The sequence below is a fragment of the Acanthamoeba castellanii genome (genome assembly GCF_000313135.1).
Source record: "Acanthamoeba castellanii str. Neff unplaced genomic scaffold scf7180000084649, whole genome shotgun sequence".
NCBI classification, from domain to species: domain Eukaryota; phylum Discosea; order Longamoebia; family Acanthamoebidae; genus Acanthamoeba; species Acanthamoeba castellanii.
Window position 1 is genome coordinate 28,430 of NW_004457283.1, and position 12,771 is coordinate 41,200.

Here is a 12,771-nt window from a genome sequence, read left to right on the forward strand (position 1 = left end):
GTGCCTGCGGCTCGTGGCTCGCTGCCCGCCGGGGCGCGTCGTCTGCTCCGGCGCCTTCCACGCCAGCTTCACCGAGAAGACGCAGAGCGATGCTACGTCGGACCACCATCAGCAGCTTCGATTCACCACGCGGCCCGACAGGTCGGTGCGCGTAGCGCTGGACACGACCGGTGATGACGAAGACAAGAACGAGGAGAACGACGATGAAGACGAGGAGGAATGTGACGGCGACGAGGCGGTGTGTTCGTCTGACCGGTGTCCGTGGATCATCGACGCGGAGAGCATCGAGCTGGGCGAGTGCATCGGCGAGGGCAGCTTCGCCGAGGTGCTCGAGGGTACCTGCGACGGGCGGCCGGTGGCGGTCAAGCGTCTGTTCAACAGCCGGCTCGACGACCACGGCATGCGCAAGCTGCGCAAGGAGGCCGCCATCCTGTCCGGCATCGACCACCCGCACGTGGTCAAGCTCATGGGCCTCTCCGTGGGCCATCGCAGCCTGCTGCTGGTCATGGAGCTCGTCCCCCGCGGCAGCCTGCGCACACTACTCTCCAACCCGTCGGTCGGGCTCAAGTGGCCGCAGCGGCTCGCCATGCTACGCGACGCGGCGCTGGGCCTGGCGTTCCTCCACGCGCGCGGCATTGTGCACCGCGACATCAAGTCATCCAACCTGCTCGTGGACGACGACCTGCGGGTCAAGGTGGCCGACTTCGGCTTCGCCACGGTCAAGCAGGACAACTGCACCATGACCCGCTGCGGGTCGCCCTCGTGGACCGCGCCCGAGGTCCTCGCACCCGTCTTCACCACCGCGGCCGAGAGCGGCCGTAATGGCGATGATGACAATGGCGATGACAATGACGACGACGATGATGTGGTGGTCGACGAGCGGGTGTACAGCGAGAAGGCGGATGTGTACAGCTTCGGGATCGTGATGTGGGAGGTGCTGACGCGCCATGTGCCGTACGCGGAGGGCAACCTCACGACGGTCGCGTTCGACGTGATCCAGGGCAAGCGGCCGCCCGTGCCGTCGGACTGCCCACCGGCCTACGCCGACACCATGCGGCGGTGCTGGCACGAGAAGCCCCGCAAGCGGCCCGACATGGACGACGTCCTCGCCTTTTTCGCCGGCGACTTTGCCTCCGTGTAATTATGATCGAAGATTTTTCACACAAAACTGTTTTTCGAAGATCTCCCGTGTGAATATGTTGAGATTTAGCTCCGAACTTGTAACTGTTGCTTATAGTTGCCGTGTATCTGATATCCGATGGCCTGCAACGGTTATTGCAACATTGGCTGAAAGTGAGGTTTGGTGGAAAGGGCCAGGCAGAATGGTGGCATGTGATCATTGTTGGCACAAAGGGGCAGGCCAATTAGAAGTTGCGGTTATCGGTAATTGACCGATTAATTGAGAGATGGTCATTCCTATTGGCATTCCAATTCAGATGACGGTGTGTAATTAGTGATCCAAACTCCATGGTCTCAGCGCAACATCCAATTGCAGCATGCCCTTTGAAGAAGAGATCGAGACCAGAAATAGTTCGGTGCACGCGTCAACTCGAGGTCAGCCACCAATCGGTACGCTTGCCCGTCCATATAAATACCGAGTCAGCCACCAAGGCAAACAGCTACAAACCAAACAACCATCACACTCCCTGTATTCTACACCACTCCTCCCTGTACACCTAATAACAAACTAATCATGACCGCGAGCAAGTCGTTCATCGTCGTCGTGGCGATGCTGTGCCTGATGGCCACGGTCGCCCTGGCCCACCGCCCGAGCCCCAGCCCCAGCCCGAGCCCCAAGCCCACCGTGTTCGTCTTCACCGACGTCAACACGGACGACTTCATGGCGCTCAAGCTCATCCTCAAGTACTCCAACGTCAAAGTGGGCGGGTTTGTCGCCGGCTGCGCGGGCTTCTGCAACATGGGTCCGGGCATCCAGAACCTGTTCGGCCTGCTCAAGTTCATGGACCGCGACGACGTGCCCGTGTGGGCCGGCGAGGCCTACGCCTCGACCGAGATCGATTCGGGCAACTACTCGTGCACCTTCCAGAAGACCGTGCCCCTCTTCCCCAAGGGCAAGACCTGGGCCGACACCATCCTGGGCCTCAACCAGCGCTACCGCGCCTGACCGACCCCCAGCGCAACTACTACCCGGGCTTCCCCCAGGTCTACGAGCCCCTCCGCGCCGCCATCGCCGCCCTCGACGGCCCCGTCGAGTTCCTCTCCCTGGGCACCCTCACCGAGATCGACTACCTCTTCCGCCGCTACCCCGACCTCAAGCAGCGCGTGCGCCGCATCACCATCATGGGCGGCGCCGTCCACGTCCCCGGCAACCTCTTCTTCCCCCGCGGCAGCGCACCCAACACTGTGGCCGAGTGCAACATCTACCTCGACCCCCACTCGGCCCGCAACGTGTTCGTGTCGGGCGTGCCCATCCGGCTCGTGCCGCTCGACGCCACCAACGCCTTCCAGCTGTCGTGGGAGTTCCTGAACGAGTTCGACGACGTGGCGCGCACCAAGGAGGCCAAGTTCGTGAAGGACCTGCTCATCCTGATCAAGAACAACTCGGCGGCGACGTCGATGTACTCGCTGTGGGACCCGCTGACGGCCGCCATCCTGGCCGACCACTCGATCATCTTCGAGGAGGAGACGGTCAACATGACGGTGGTCACCTCGGGCTCGCAGGCCGGCCGCACCGTGATCGACAACGTCGAGGGCAAGCCCGTCCAGGTGGTCCTCACCGCCGACCCCGACTTCTACGACATCTTCATCGACAAGCTCAACAGGCGACGCCGCTGGTAGTCGTGGGAGTAGTTGATATTTTACCCACCTATATAAATATTCGTACGTGTATGTATCACACGAGATTGTGTTCGTCGTCGCGGTTATGGTCATGGTTGGGAAGGGCACCTGTACCGATCATGGTGGTGGTGGAGTGTTGTTGCGCCCGCAGCTTCTGCTTGGCCATGATGGACTTGGAGAAGAACTGCAGGTGCACCACCACAACCGAGGGGGTTAGGCAATCGTTCCGCTCGGCGAGGGGAGGGCGCGTGCCTCGTTCGCTTTGTTGCTGTTGTAATACACCAAAGCGAGGTCCAGGTCCATCTCGCCTGGCCCAGGAGCCACCACGATGTCAGCCAACACCAGGTGGCCCAACGCTTCAACTACAGAAGCAACAAAGCGAACGAGGCACGCGGAGTACCTTGGGCAAAGCGGGCGGCGTTGCTTCCCCGCGCTGCGGCTTGGTTGAGGGAACGGATGAGCTGCGGAGCATTGACTCTGTGACTGAACAGCTCCTCCACCAACGCTCGGCCTCGCTGCGCAGCTCACCATCCACGCAAACAACACAACGACCCACAATGGTAAGTCCTCCGCCACACTGGTGGAGGAAGCTGCGGCTGACCCGCACCATCTGCGCGCGGCTCCAGTGCTCCTGGTCGGAGTAGAGCGCTACGGCGCGGTCCGCAATCTCTTCGGCCGTGCGTCCGATGGCACCTCCCCAGTCCGTCACGCTTTGCATGCCCTCGGCACCTGCCCAATCTGGTCAGCCACGCTCAACCGAGCCTGTGGTGCGGGCCTCGGTCAAAAGGAGCAAGGAGCGCGCACCTACTGGGGTGGTGACGCAGGGCAAGCCGGACCTGTAGGCGCGCAGAGTCGCAGTGAGCGGGCATGTGTAAAGCCCAAAGTCCAATCAAGACGCACACGTACCACCACCCGTCGGCGATCTTGCCCTTGATGCCCGCCCCGAATCTGAACGTGGTTGGACGGTTTAGGGTCGGCGACGCGAGCGGGCATCCATGGCCACGTCGGACATGCGTACCGCAACGGGGCCAGGTTGACGCGGTGTCGTCGGATCGTAGAGTGCAGGCGCTCCGGTGGAAGGACGCCTGCGCCACCAAAAAGATGAGCTACAACCCCTGCCCCTAGGGTCGAAGAGGAGGAGAATGGTGGCACCTTTGACCACGAATCCCTTGTCAGCCGAGGACAGGAGCACCGAGGCCTTGTCCGGGTACGCTCCGTACACCTGCTCAGCCCCCGCCCAGCCCATCACAGTGAATCACCACAGCTGCGCGGTGACTGGACGAAGAAGTGCAGGTTTACGTGGAGCTTGGCGTCGGGCAGGCGAGCTCTGATGAGGGGCCTGCGCGACATAGCGGGGCACACGTGACCGGTAAGGCAACTGGACGAGAGGCGCCATAAGAGTAGAGTGGAGGGGGAACCATATGTGGTGGAAGGTCCAGTGGAAGGAGTCCCAATTGGGCGGGTGCCTGAAGTTGCCCAGCATAAAGAAGTTGTGCCTGACCAATGCCCACACGTCAGCACCGATGAGCACAGGGGACTGCGTCACAATAGAGACCGGCGTGAGACAGACGGAGTGCTGACTTACCGTCGATCCCAGCCGGGCAGTTCCTGCAGGCCTGGCGGCTCGTCATAGTAAAACGGCGCCAGTTGCAGCTGCCAGCAAGAGAAGAAGATGAGTGCGAGCCGAAAGAGGCAACACTGACTGATGGGAGAAGCAACGCAGAGATAGCGGGGCATCTGTGCATAGCTTACCGAGTGCTCGGGTATTCCGTATCGGCGGACCAGAAGCTCCTTTTCCCACGACGACACCACCTGCGCAGGTACGGCATTGCGGGGAGGATGAGGACCATCACGCGATGCGCTTCTCTCGCCAGCTGTTCAGCTGAGAAGGCCAGCAGTGCACCAGGGTGAGATCGGAGCGGCGGATGGACGAGATCTCGCGCAGCATGTCCGGGCTAGTCGGTGGTATGTGAATGTCAACGATCTCCTCCATCGACTTCCCTGTGCAGGCCACGTCCTCCCTCATTGAGTCCAAAGCTGTTTCGTGTGTACGCACCACGCGCCAGGTTACAAAGAAAGAGGGGAGAGGGACCTTGCTCGAGGGCCTTCATCCTTTCCCGCCGGATGAAGTGCAAGTCCTGCGTGTCGATCACGCAGATCGATGAGGGCCAGGCCTGTCTGACCCGCCACCCGAATTGCTCCTCCTGCATGACCCGAGCGAGTAAGGTGAGACTCAAGGTTTCTTAAGACTTCACACCGTCTCTCTCGATCGAGCTCGGTTGGACTGTGCACCATGAGAAAGCGGTCGAAGATGACAAAGTCGGGCTTGAGCTGGGCGACCACCCCGTCGAAGCTGTCGTGGTTGACCCTCACCTGCAGTGTGTGCACGCCTGAGTCTGGTCATAGACCACCACCACCACCACCACCAAATCGACCGCGAGAGATGGTCAGAGATACTGCATAGGCGGGACTGCACTCGTGTGTGCCACACGTACCTTGCCGGAGGCTGTCCGTGAACGCGGTCGGCTTGGCGGGAGAGCACACGTGGATGTCCCAGTCCTGTTCCCTCATCGCTCGAATGAGCTGCCACGAGCGCACGCCCGCCGCGGAGCTGTCTTTCTTCGAGAGGGGCCTCGACGGTGAGCACTGCATACCACTGCACCGGCGCAGTGCGGGCGTACCTCGGGCCACACGGAGCCGATCATGAGCACTCGCTTCTGCTGGCGCTCTTCTGCAGCACTTACATGCAACCCTGAGGTCGTGCTAAGGGCTGCACTGAGTGCCACACTGATTAAATCTAAATCTGGGGGAGTAAAATCTGTTTGATTAATCGCATGCTGGTACCGCGACGATGTTGCTCTTGCGGGGTGGCACAGATCGACCAGCATCCTGCCCGTGGAAACGAGCAACGAAGGCGGCTTCCTACATGTGGCCCAACGCGGGTCCTCCCTCCTCCATACATCTTTTCCTTCCGCTTCAACGTGGAGAATAAATAGGCTGTTGGCTCAAACACAGCAGAGACAAAGAGGCTGTCAACGACGAATGGCGGGGCGCACGAGCCAGGCCTCGTCGATGACGGTGCTGTCGCTGGATCTCTTCATGGTCCAGTGGAGGTGGGTCGCGTTGTAGACCTCGAAGTAGCCGAAGCCATACTCCGACACCCTGTCACGTGACCAGTTAGGCGTTGAGCCAAAAGGTGTGGGGGAGGATGGAGGAGGAGAACGCACGACTTGGCGGCCCAGGCGGGCGGGGGCTGCTCCCAGTGCTTGTAGAGGCCCTCGCCGTTGCCGCCGACACCGTTGGTAATGTAGACGGGCGCGTCGGCGGTCACGTTACCCTTGTAGACCGGGTGCGTCCTCTCGTAGGCGTGAACGTGTCCTGCCATTGGATGCACAGTCAGCCATCCAACCGCTGATCCTGAGCTCTCTATGGCATCGGCGACACACGCACACACGTACCCTGAAGGACGAGGTCGACCTTGTACTTGTAGAACAGGTCCTCGAAGCTACCCTTCATCAGCCAGCCGGCCCCTTCATGCACTGAAGTGCCGAGAGCAGCGCGGTGAGCGGTGAGCGGTGGCGACATGGTGGCTGAAGCTAGGTATGAGGGTGACGAGGGTCGCCGTACCAGTGTTGGAGCAATACCAAGGCGTGTGCCAGAAAGCCACCACCCAGGGGGTCTTGGTCCGGTTGACGTTGTGCAGGTCCTGCTTGAGCCACACGTGCTGCGGCGACATCTCGAAGTACTCGAACGACTCCGAGTCCAGGGCGATGAAGTGGATGTTGCCGTAGTCCCAGCTGTAGTACAGGTTGCCCCAGGTACCACCGCTCTGCTGGGCTGCACGTCGGTGGTGTGTGTGTGTGTGTGTGTGTGGTGAGCAATCATTGGTCGTAGCCCGAGGAAAGTGGATGAGCGTACCGGGCATGGAGAAGCGGTTGAGGTACGGCAGGAGAAGGTCGATGAGCTCGTGGTTGCCCACGGCCACCATCCAGGGCAGGTGGCTGGCCAGCGGCTGCGTGAGCCTGCCCCACACGTCCCAGATCTCTTGCACGCCGTTGGCATAGCTACTCGTTTGGCGATGCACCACCCGCGCGGTTGGTTTTAGTCCGATCGGGTTGCATTCAGACTGTTGGCGTAAATGCGGAAGGAGCACCTGATGTCACCGGCGTGGACAAGCAGATCAAAGTGAAGCTGCTGGTCGGTGGTCATCATGGCGGCCAGCACCTCCTTGGAATCGGCAGTGGCGCCCTCGTCACCAATCGACAAGATGCGAATGGGCCTGACACAGAACACGGCGCACACGACCCACTTGTTAGCCTTTGTCCTCCTCAAGGAGTCGCGGGGTCGGCTCACCTGTCGGGAGTGGGAGCCACTTCGGGCTCAGTGGTGAACTGGTAGAAGTCGCTCCAGCCGCCCGACTCGTCACCCACGCGGTACGAGTAGCTGTGTAGTGTTGATGAGTTGTGTGGTGAGGAAGTGTCAGTGTCAGTCGCCACGCACCGATCTCATACAGCTACGTGGAGTACAGAGCGAAAGACGTACACAGTCGAGGCGTTCAAGTGGCGCAGAGTGGCGACTATGCATGAGGGTCATTACACGAGCGTCAGATGCGGTATCCACGTGCAATTGCATTGGTTCAAGCGTACAGTGAATCTGGGGAGAAACGTAGATGGGCAGCCAGGGCATGTAGTAGTAGCTGGCCTTGCCCTCCACGACATACTGACCGCAGCCGGAGCACGTGTACTGCACCTTCGTCCCAGACTTGCTCAACGTCGCCCAACCGACCACCATCTCACCCTTGGTGCCTGCACAGACGTCCGTCAGACACAATTCAATAACTAATTTAAAAAATAACACTATATTATATTTGGGGCACGTGTTGCCACGTCACAGCCATCTCGCCTCCAAATTGTCAATAAAAATAATAAATATTCGAAAGCGAAATGCCCAAAATCTAATATAAATGGGGTAAGGCACCGGTGACAGCGAGGCGGATCTGTTCCGGCGGGGCCGGAGCACTGAAGCCGACGGCGAGCAGGAGCGCAAATGAGGCGCACCACAGCAGGCACGAAGAGGACGCCATCTCTGACAAAGGAGCAAGATTGTTGGTGAATGGAGAAGGACACGAATAGGAATCGTGTAAATAGAGGAAGGAGAAAGGGCTGCGGCACCTTCACTTCGTGCAGGAGCGGAAGGAAGAAGATGATGCTGATTCTTTTTTTGGCGAATTGTCGGGCCATTTCAGAGATAAAATAATTTATATAATAACCCAATGAGCCGCTGCCGCTGGTTGGCGCAGCTGGGCTCGTGCCTCACTGCCACTCGGGCTTCTTGCGGCCGTTGACGCAGGGGTTGGTGATGGGGTTGTAGAAGGTGAGCGTCTCGTTCACGCTTCGGCAGTACTCCAACTCCACCCCCAGCAGCCGCTCGCGCGACCTGGCCGATGCAGCCAGATGCCCCTGCGTAGCGAGACCAAGTTAGGTTAGGTTAGGTCAGGCTGAGAGCTCACACGCGCGCACACGCACACAGAGGGACCCCAGGCCCAGGAGTGCGTACGGATAGCCACTGCCGGACTTTGGTGCGTGCGCGTTCCACCTCTCGGATGTAGAAGGCCGGAGGCAGGTCGTGCACGGCCTCGTATCGTCGCGGCTCTACCTTGATGGCTACGCCCTTCTCCACCACGTCCCCCTCCTTCTGCTCCTCCTCGAGTCCGGCGTAGTTCTGGACGAGGATGTCGCGGCGGTAGTACGACGCGTTCCAGGGAATGTAGACGTCGTTCATCCAGTTGTCCTCCCACCAGTTGTGGAACATGTAGGGGTGGGCCGGCGCCTCGTCGACCAGGATCTCGACGTGCAGCCGATGGAAGAAGGGGAACTCGGCGAAGGGCTGCGGCGAGGAGATGTCGAGGCCGCCGGTTATGCCAAAGTGGGGCACGACGGCCGATCGACGTAGCACGTCGGTGAGCTCCTCGGTCCACCGCGGCGATACGAAGCGGAGGTCGTCGTTGACCAGGTAGAAGAACTCGTAGCCGGCGGCGAAGGCGTGCAGGGTGGGCAAGTTGAAGAGGATGCTCAGCCCACGCTTGCCGGTTACCCGCTCACCGGCCTCCACCAGCACAAAGTCCACCTCGAACTCCTCGCTGCGCCATCGGCTGCACTCGGCGCTGTCCTGCTTGATCTGGCCAACATGCGCGACGATTGTACAGCTGACGTCAGCAAAAGAGGTACGCTTGCGGAGGAGCGGTGTGGCTGGCTGGCGGACCCGACCTGATCAAAGTGATGCTGCACCACTGCGGCATCGCCGAACACGGAGTCGCCCTGGGTGTAGCAGAGGAAGTAGGTGTAGTGGTAGCCCGAGCTGGCCGTTTCGCAGAGGCTGGGCACGGACACCGAGAACAGGGGCATGGACTCCACGTCCATAATCTTCCCCTTTGACGTGATCGGCGTCACCAGCGCTATTGTATCTGGTAGATTGGGCCGAGTCAATAAGAGTGTGCATTGATCCCGCTCACGGCGCTCATGACACGCCTGACTACACGCCACACGCACCACCACTTCTACGCATATGCACAGCTGGGTGAAGTAGAGCGTGCCTGGCCTGACGGGGGAGGCGGAGGCCGAGCGTTGGATGAGCAGTCGGATGGTCTGCCCGAGGTCGTCGATCTTGTCGATGAGGTCGGTGAACGCGCGCCGTTGGACGTAGTTCTCCACGTCGGCGTCGGCCACGTCGGGCGACCGAAAGAGGGACCGCTCGTGCGCCGGCAGCTTGGCAGTGCGATCGGCACCCGTGATGACCACATTGAAGGCGCGCATCTCCACATACACGTAGTACCCCAGCATCATGTTGACCGCCACTGTGCACACGCAGCCCAGCACAAAAAGATGAAGTAAAATAAATAAAATAAAAGATGATTAGATGAGGCTATTTAGATCCGGGAGGCAAGGGGCGCACCAAAAGAGAAGAGGGCAAAGCCGTAGAGAAAGAGTGTGAGGCGCCGGCGGCTGTGCATGGCGCTCCGCGAAACGGCCGAGTCTACGCCAAGCACCGACGGGTGTGGGTTCCCTCTTCCACAGCTTTCCGGAAGCTGATCACGAATTACAATTTTTCTCTTTCTCTTTCTTTTTGCCTACAAAAACAACTCCGAACAACACACGACGCTGCTCACATCTTCACGACCTCGCCGTCGATGATGAGTCCCCTGCGCAGAAGATGGTGATGTGAGCCCCAGCAGGAGCGACCAAGAAAAGGGAGAGGGCATCAACGTACCATTCGCCGCACTTGACGACCCACGTGATCTTCTTGCCCTGCGTGGCCATGCGGGCGTAGTGGCTCGTCTTGTTCTTGTTCTGCTCAACGAAGGTGAGGCCCTCGATCCGCACGAACCGGCAGCCGGCGCGCCCGACCGTGACCGCGTGGCGGTGGCCGTGCACCTCCACCTCGTGGGCGGCCTTGTCGTGGAGGGCTCCGTGGATGCGCATCAGATCGTCGGTGGACAGGGTCAGCTCCTTCATCGTCGCGGTCAGGAAGACGTGGGCGCCAGGCGCACCGGCGTTGCCAGCGCCGGCGTTGGACTTGACCCAGTTCTCCAGCTGCTGGTCGCCGGCCTCGCGGTAGAGGATGCCCAGCATGGTCTCGTGGATGGAGGCGAAGCTGTCGAGCGTGAGGTACTCGCCTCCCGTGGTCTGCGCCATGGTGCGGTAGAATCGCTCCACCTCGGCCGGCGCGGCGGTGAAGTGTTCGTCGCCCGCAACGCGCACGCCGTAGATGCTCACGCCATCGGCCTTAAGGCGCCGCACCTCGGCCTGCCAGTCGAGGCTGTGCACGTTGCCGGGGAAGCTGGGCACGTGCGGCAGGTCGTCGCCGATCACCACCAGTGCTTTCGTGCTGCCCGCACGCCACGACAGCTGACGGCTCTGCCACAGGGCGAGCTCATAACACTCACCTGACAATACAACGCACGACATGTAAGCGCAAGCTTCGTCTTTCGCAATAGCTTGACAGCTGGAGAAGAGAGCAGGTGCGTACCTCCGTCGCCGCCGCCCCAGGTCTCGCGCGTGTCGTGGATGAACGAGCAGAGGGTTTGCAGATTGCTGGAGAAGTCGAGGTGGCGGATCACGTAGGACGGGGTGCCGTCCTCCAGCAGCTTGTCGCGATCGTAGTAGTCGCCATGCGCGATCAGACCGATCCGGATGTCTGATGAGACCCAGAAAAAAACAAACACCACCAAGCATGAGCGATTGGGCCTCAAAGAGCCCATGCCAAGCTAATCAAGGTCCGTACTTGGCACATCGCGCAGCAGATCTCCGACGATCTGTTCCACCTTGGTCTTCACCTCGTCCAGGCAGTCGTACATGGAACCGGTCGTGTCGAAGCTGGAGAATGTGTGACGATGCCATGTTGTGAGAATCCTGGCGGCACTCAAGCACTTGCGCCTAACCACGAGCGATGTATATCTCGTGCGTGCGTACCTAAAGACCAAATCCACCATCACGTCCTTGCCTCCATTTCCGCTCATGATCTGGGTCACGGTGCCACTGCCAAGAGAGAAAGATGCCCAAGCGTCAGCGCGCCGGAAATATAAGTCAGGTCATGGAGCCGTGGTCGACGTACGTCTTCTGGGGCGGAGCCTTCGCAGTGTTCGAACACGAACACGCGGTGCCTGTCCGTGGTGCCGCGTTCAGGAGTGACTTCAAACCGATGGCCGAGTGGCTTCCCGTGTTTGACGCGCCAGTGCTGCGCTTTCGCTTGATGGTGCAATTCAGCGGCTGCGTTCACCCGGAAATCATTCAGTTAAGTTGACACGGGTGGTGGACTGTGTGTCTGGCGCGTACCATCTGTAGGAACAGGTCGAAGGCAGAAGCCGTCGACGAGCATGAAGGGGCTGGCCGGATCGGTGTAGCAGGCGCAGCCGGAGTCGGTTGAGAGGACGGAAGACGAAGACGAAGATGAATAGAGAGGGACCGGTGTTGAGCGAGTAGTAGTAGCAATGAACGACTCGTCCAACTGGAAGTCATCGTCTTGAGCACTGGCGTCGCTCTCTTCGTCCAGAATCGATTCGTCGCCTAGTGGACTCAGCTGAGTCTCCAGTATGCTGTCGATGAGTTGACTAGACGAGCGTCTTCGCTTTCGTCGATCTATCAGTTCCTCTTCTTCTCTGTTACTGTGCTCCTTCTCCTCTTCCCTCCTTATGGCTTCTGCTTCTCTCTTCTCGTTCACTTCATCTTCTACGTCTGACTCGTCCATGATCTTTTCCTTCCCTTTGGTGGACGCCGTCTTGTTGGCGCGCTTTCGTCGCTTGCTGGTCCGTTCATTCTCCTCGAATTCCTCCACAAGCTCGTCGCACGCGCACTCCTTCGCAGCGATCCAGCTGTTGTGCGAGTCGTCCCAGCCCTTCCACTTGAGCAGGTACTCCACACGCCCCTGGAGGAGGAGGAGAAGCCTGTCGTCAGCTCTGAAGTGTAAAGGGCCGGTGGTGAGGATCCCTGTGGTCGGCGCACCTTTCTCTTTCGTCGGGAAACGATCCGCTCCACTTCATAGAGTTGCTCATCGTCATCACCATGGCGCGAATCCCGCTGACTGACGCTGGTCGAGGCCTTACGCTTTTGCCCTCGGTTGAGCTCCTCCTCGACGAAGCTTTCCTGGTAGTACGAGAGCTCCACCTTGGCTCGACCTGCAAGTAGAGCTTCGGCTTCATTTCCTTTCTGTTGCGACGAGAGTGATGAGTCGCTGCGTTGTATGTCGCGAATTTGGCTTGTTGTGAAAGCGGGCTTTACCACCAATTGGACCAAGGCAGTCTTATACGAAGACAACGTCGGCTGTTCGCTATGCAATTGCGGAATCGAATAAGTGGATGCACGGTTGGTAGCCAGAGAGCAGGGCAAGACGTACAGCAAAAAGTCGTGGAGGGTCATCCACTGCACCAGCCGTCGACAATCGAGCTCGCTCGCGGTGGTATCTGATCGTCAGCAGTGG

General features: G+C 59.8%; 6 protein-coding genes across 6 annotated transcripts in view; 2 read left to right on the forward strand and 4 right to left on the reverse strand.

The window, feature by feature from the left end:
• ACA1_100950 (serine/threonine kinase) overlaps nt 1–1,141 on the forward strand; it is a gene marked incomplete at both ends in the record, with an annotated part of 3,637 nt that extends 2,496 nt beyond the window's left edge. Inside the window, one exon of the mRNA XM_004334029.1 lies at nt 67–1,141. Within this exon, the coding sequence (XP_004334077.1) occupies nt 67–1,141 (1,075 nt within the window). The remainder of the gene's footprint in view (nt 1–66) is intronic.
• Nucleotides 1,142–1,693: 552 nt separating this feature from the next.
• ACA1_101060 (inosineuridine preferring nucleoside hydrolase family protein) lies at nt 1,694–2,799 on the forward strand (the record flags this gene model as incomplete). The annotated part of the gene is made up of 2 exons (XM_004334030.1): nt 1,694–2,053; nt 2,137–2,799. The coding sequence occupies 2 exons, from the start codon at nt 1,694–1,696 to the stop codon at nt 2,797–2,799; spliced, it is 1,023 nt and encodes a 340-aa protein (XP_004334078.1).
• A 213-nt stretch (nt 2,800–3,012) lies between these two features.
• Nucleotides 3,013–5,687, reverse strand: ACA1_101070 (glycosyltransferase, putative; the record flags this gene model as incomplete). Its single annotated transcript, XM_004334031.1, has 17 exons — nt 3,013–3,161; nt 3,200–3,314; nt 3,407–3,528; nt 3,604–3,635; nt 3,706–3,747; nt 3,818–3,884; nt 3,952–4,021; nt 4,099–4,138; nt 4,218–4,295; nt 4,385–4,452; nt 4,552–4,611; nt 4,703–4,800; nt 4,892–5,003; nt 5,092–5,189; nt 5,295–5,445; nt 5,481–5,538; nt 5,644–5,687. The coding sequence occupies 17 exons, from the start codon at nt 5,685–5,687 to the stop codon at nt 3,013–3,015; spliced, it is 1,404 nt and encodes a 467-aa protein (XP_004334079.1).
• Nucleotides 5,688–5,831: 144 nt separating this feature from the next.
• On the reverse strand, nt 5,832–7,882 carry ACA1_101080 (Serine/threonine phosphatase; the record flags this gene model as incomplete). The annotated part of the gene is made up of 10 exons (XM_004334032.1): nt 5,832–5,961; nt 6,027–6,177; nt 6,258–6,329; nt 6,427–6,636; nt 6,718–6,863; nt 6,953–7,078; nt 7,153–7,242; nt 7,342–7,375; nt 7,446–7,604; nt 7,777–7,882. 10 exons carry the CDS (start codon nt 7,880–7,882, stop codon nt 5,832–5,834), a joined length of 1,224 nt encoding a protein of 407 aa, XP_004334080.1.
• A 229-nt stretch (nt 7,883–8,111) lies between these two features.
• ACA1_101090 (uncharacterized protein) lies at nt 8,112–9,808 on the reverse strand (the record flags this gene model as incomplete). The annotated part of the gene is made up of 6 exons (XM_004334033.1): nt 8,112–8,258; nt 8,356–8,685; nt 8,755–9,004; nt 9,061–9,227; nt 9,348–9,652; nt 9,751–9,808. 6 exons carry the CDS (start codon nt 9,806–9,808, stop codon nt 8,112–8,114), a joined length of 1,257 nt encoding a protein of 418 aa, XP_004334081.1.
• Nucleotides 9,809–9,960: 152 nt separating this feature from the next.
• On the reverse strand, nt 9,961–12,493 carry ACA1_101100 (Chromatin Organization Modifier domain containing protein; the record flags this gene model as incomplete). The annotated part of the gene is given in 9 exon segments (XM_004334034.1): nt 9,961–9,997; nt 10,066–10,741; nt 10,825–10,992; nt 11,080–11,207; nt 11,268–11,333; nt 11,410–11,564; nt 11,644–12,219; nt 12,297–12,458; nt 12,470–12,493. The coding sequence occupies 9 exon segments, from the start codon at nt 12,491–12,493 to the stop codon at nt 9,961–9,963; spliced, it is 1,992 nt and encodes a 663-aa protein (XP_004334082.1).
• Between the last annotated feature and the right edge of the window lie 278 nt (nt 12,494–12,771).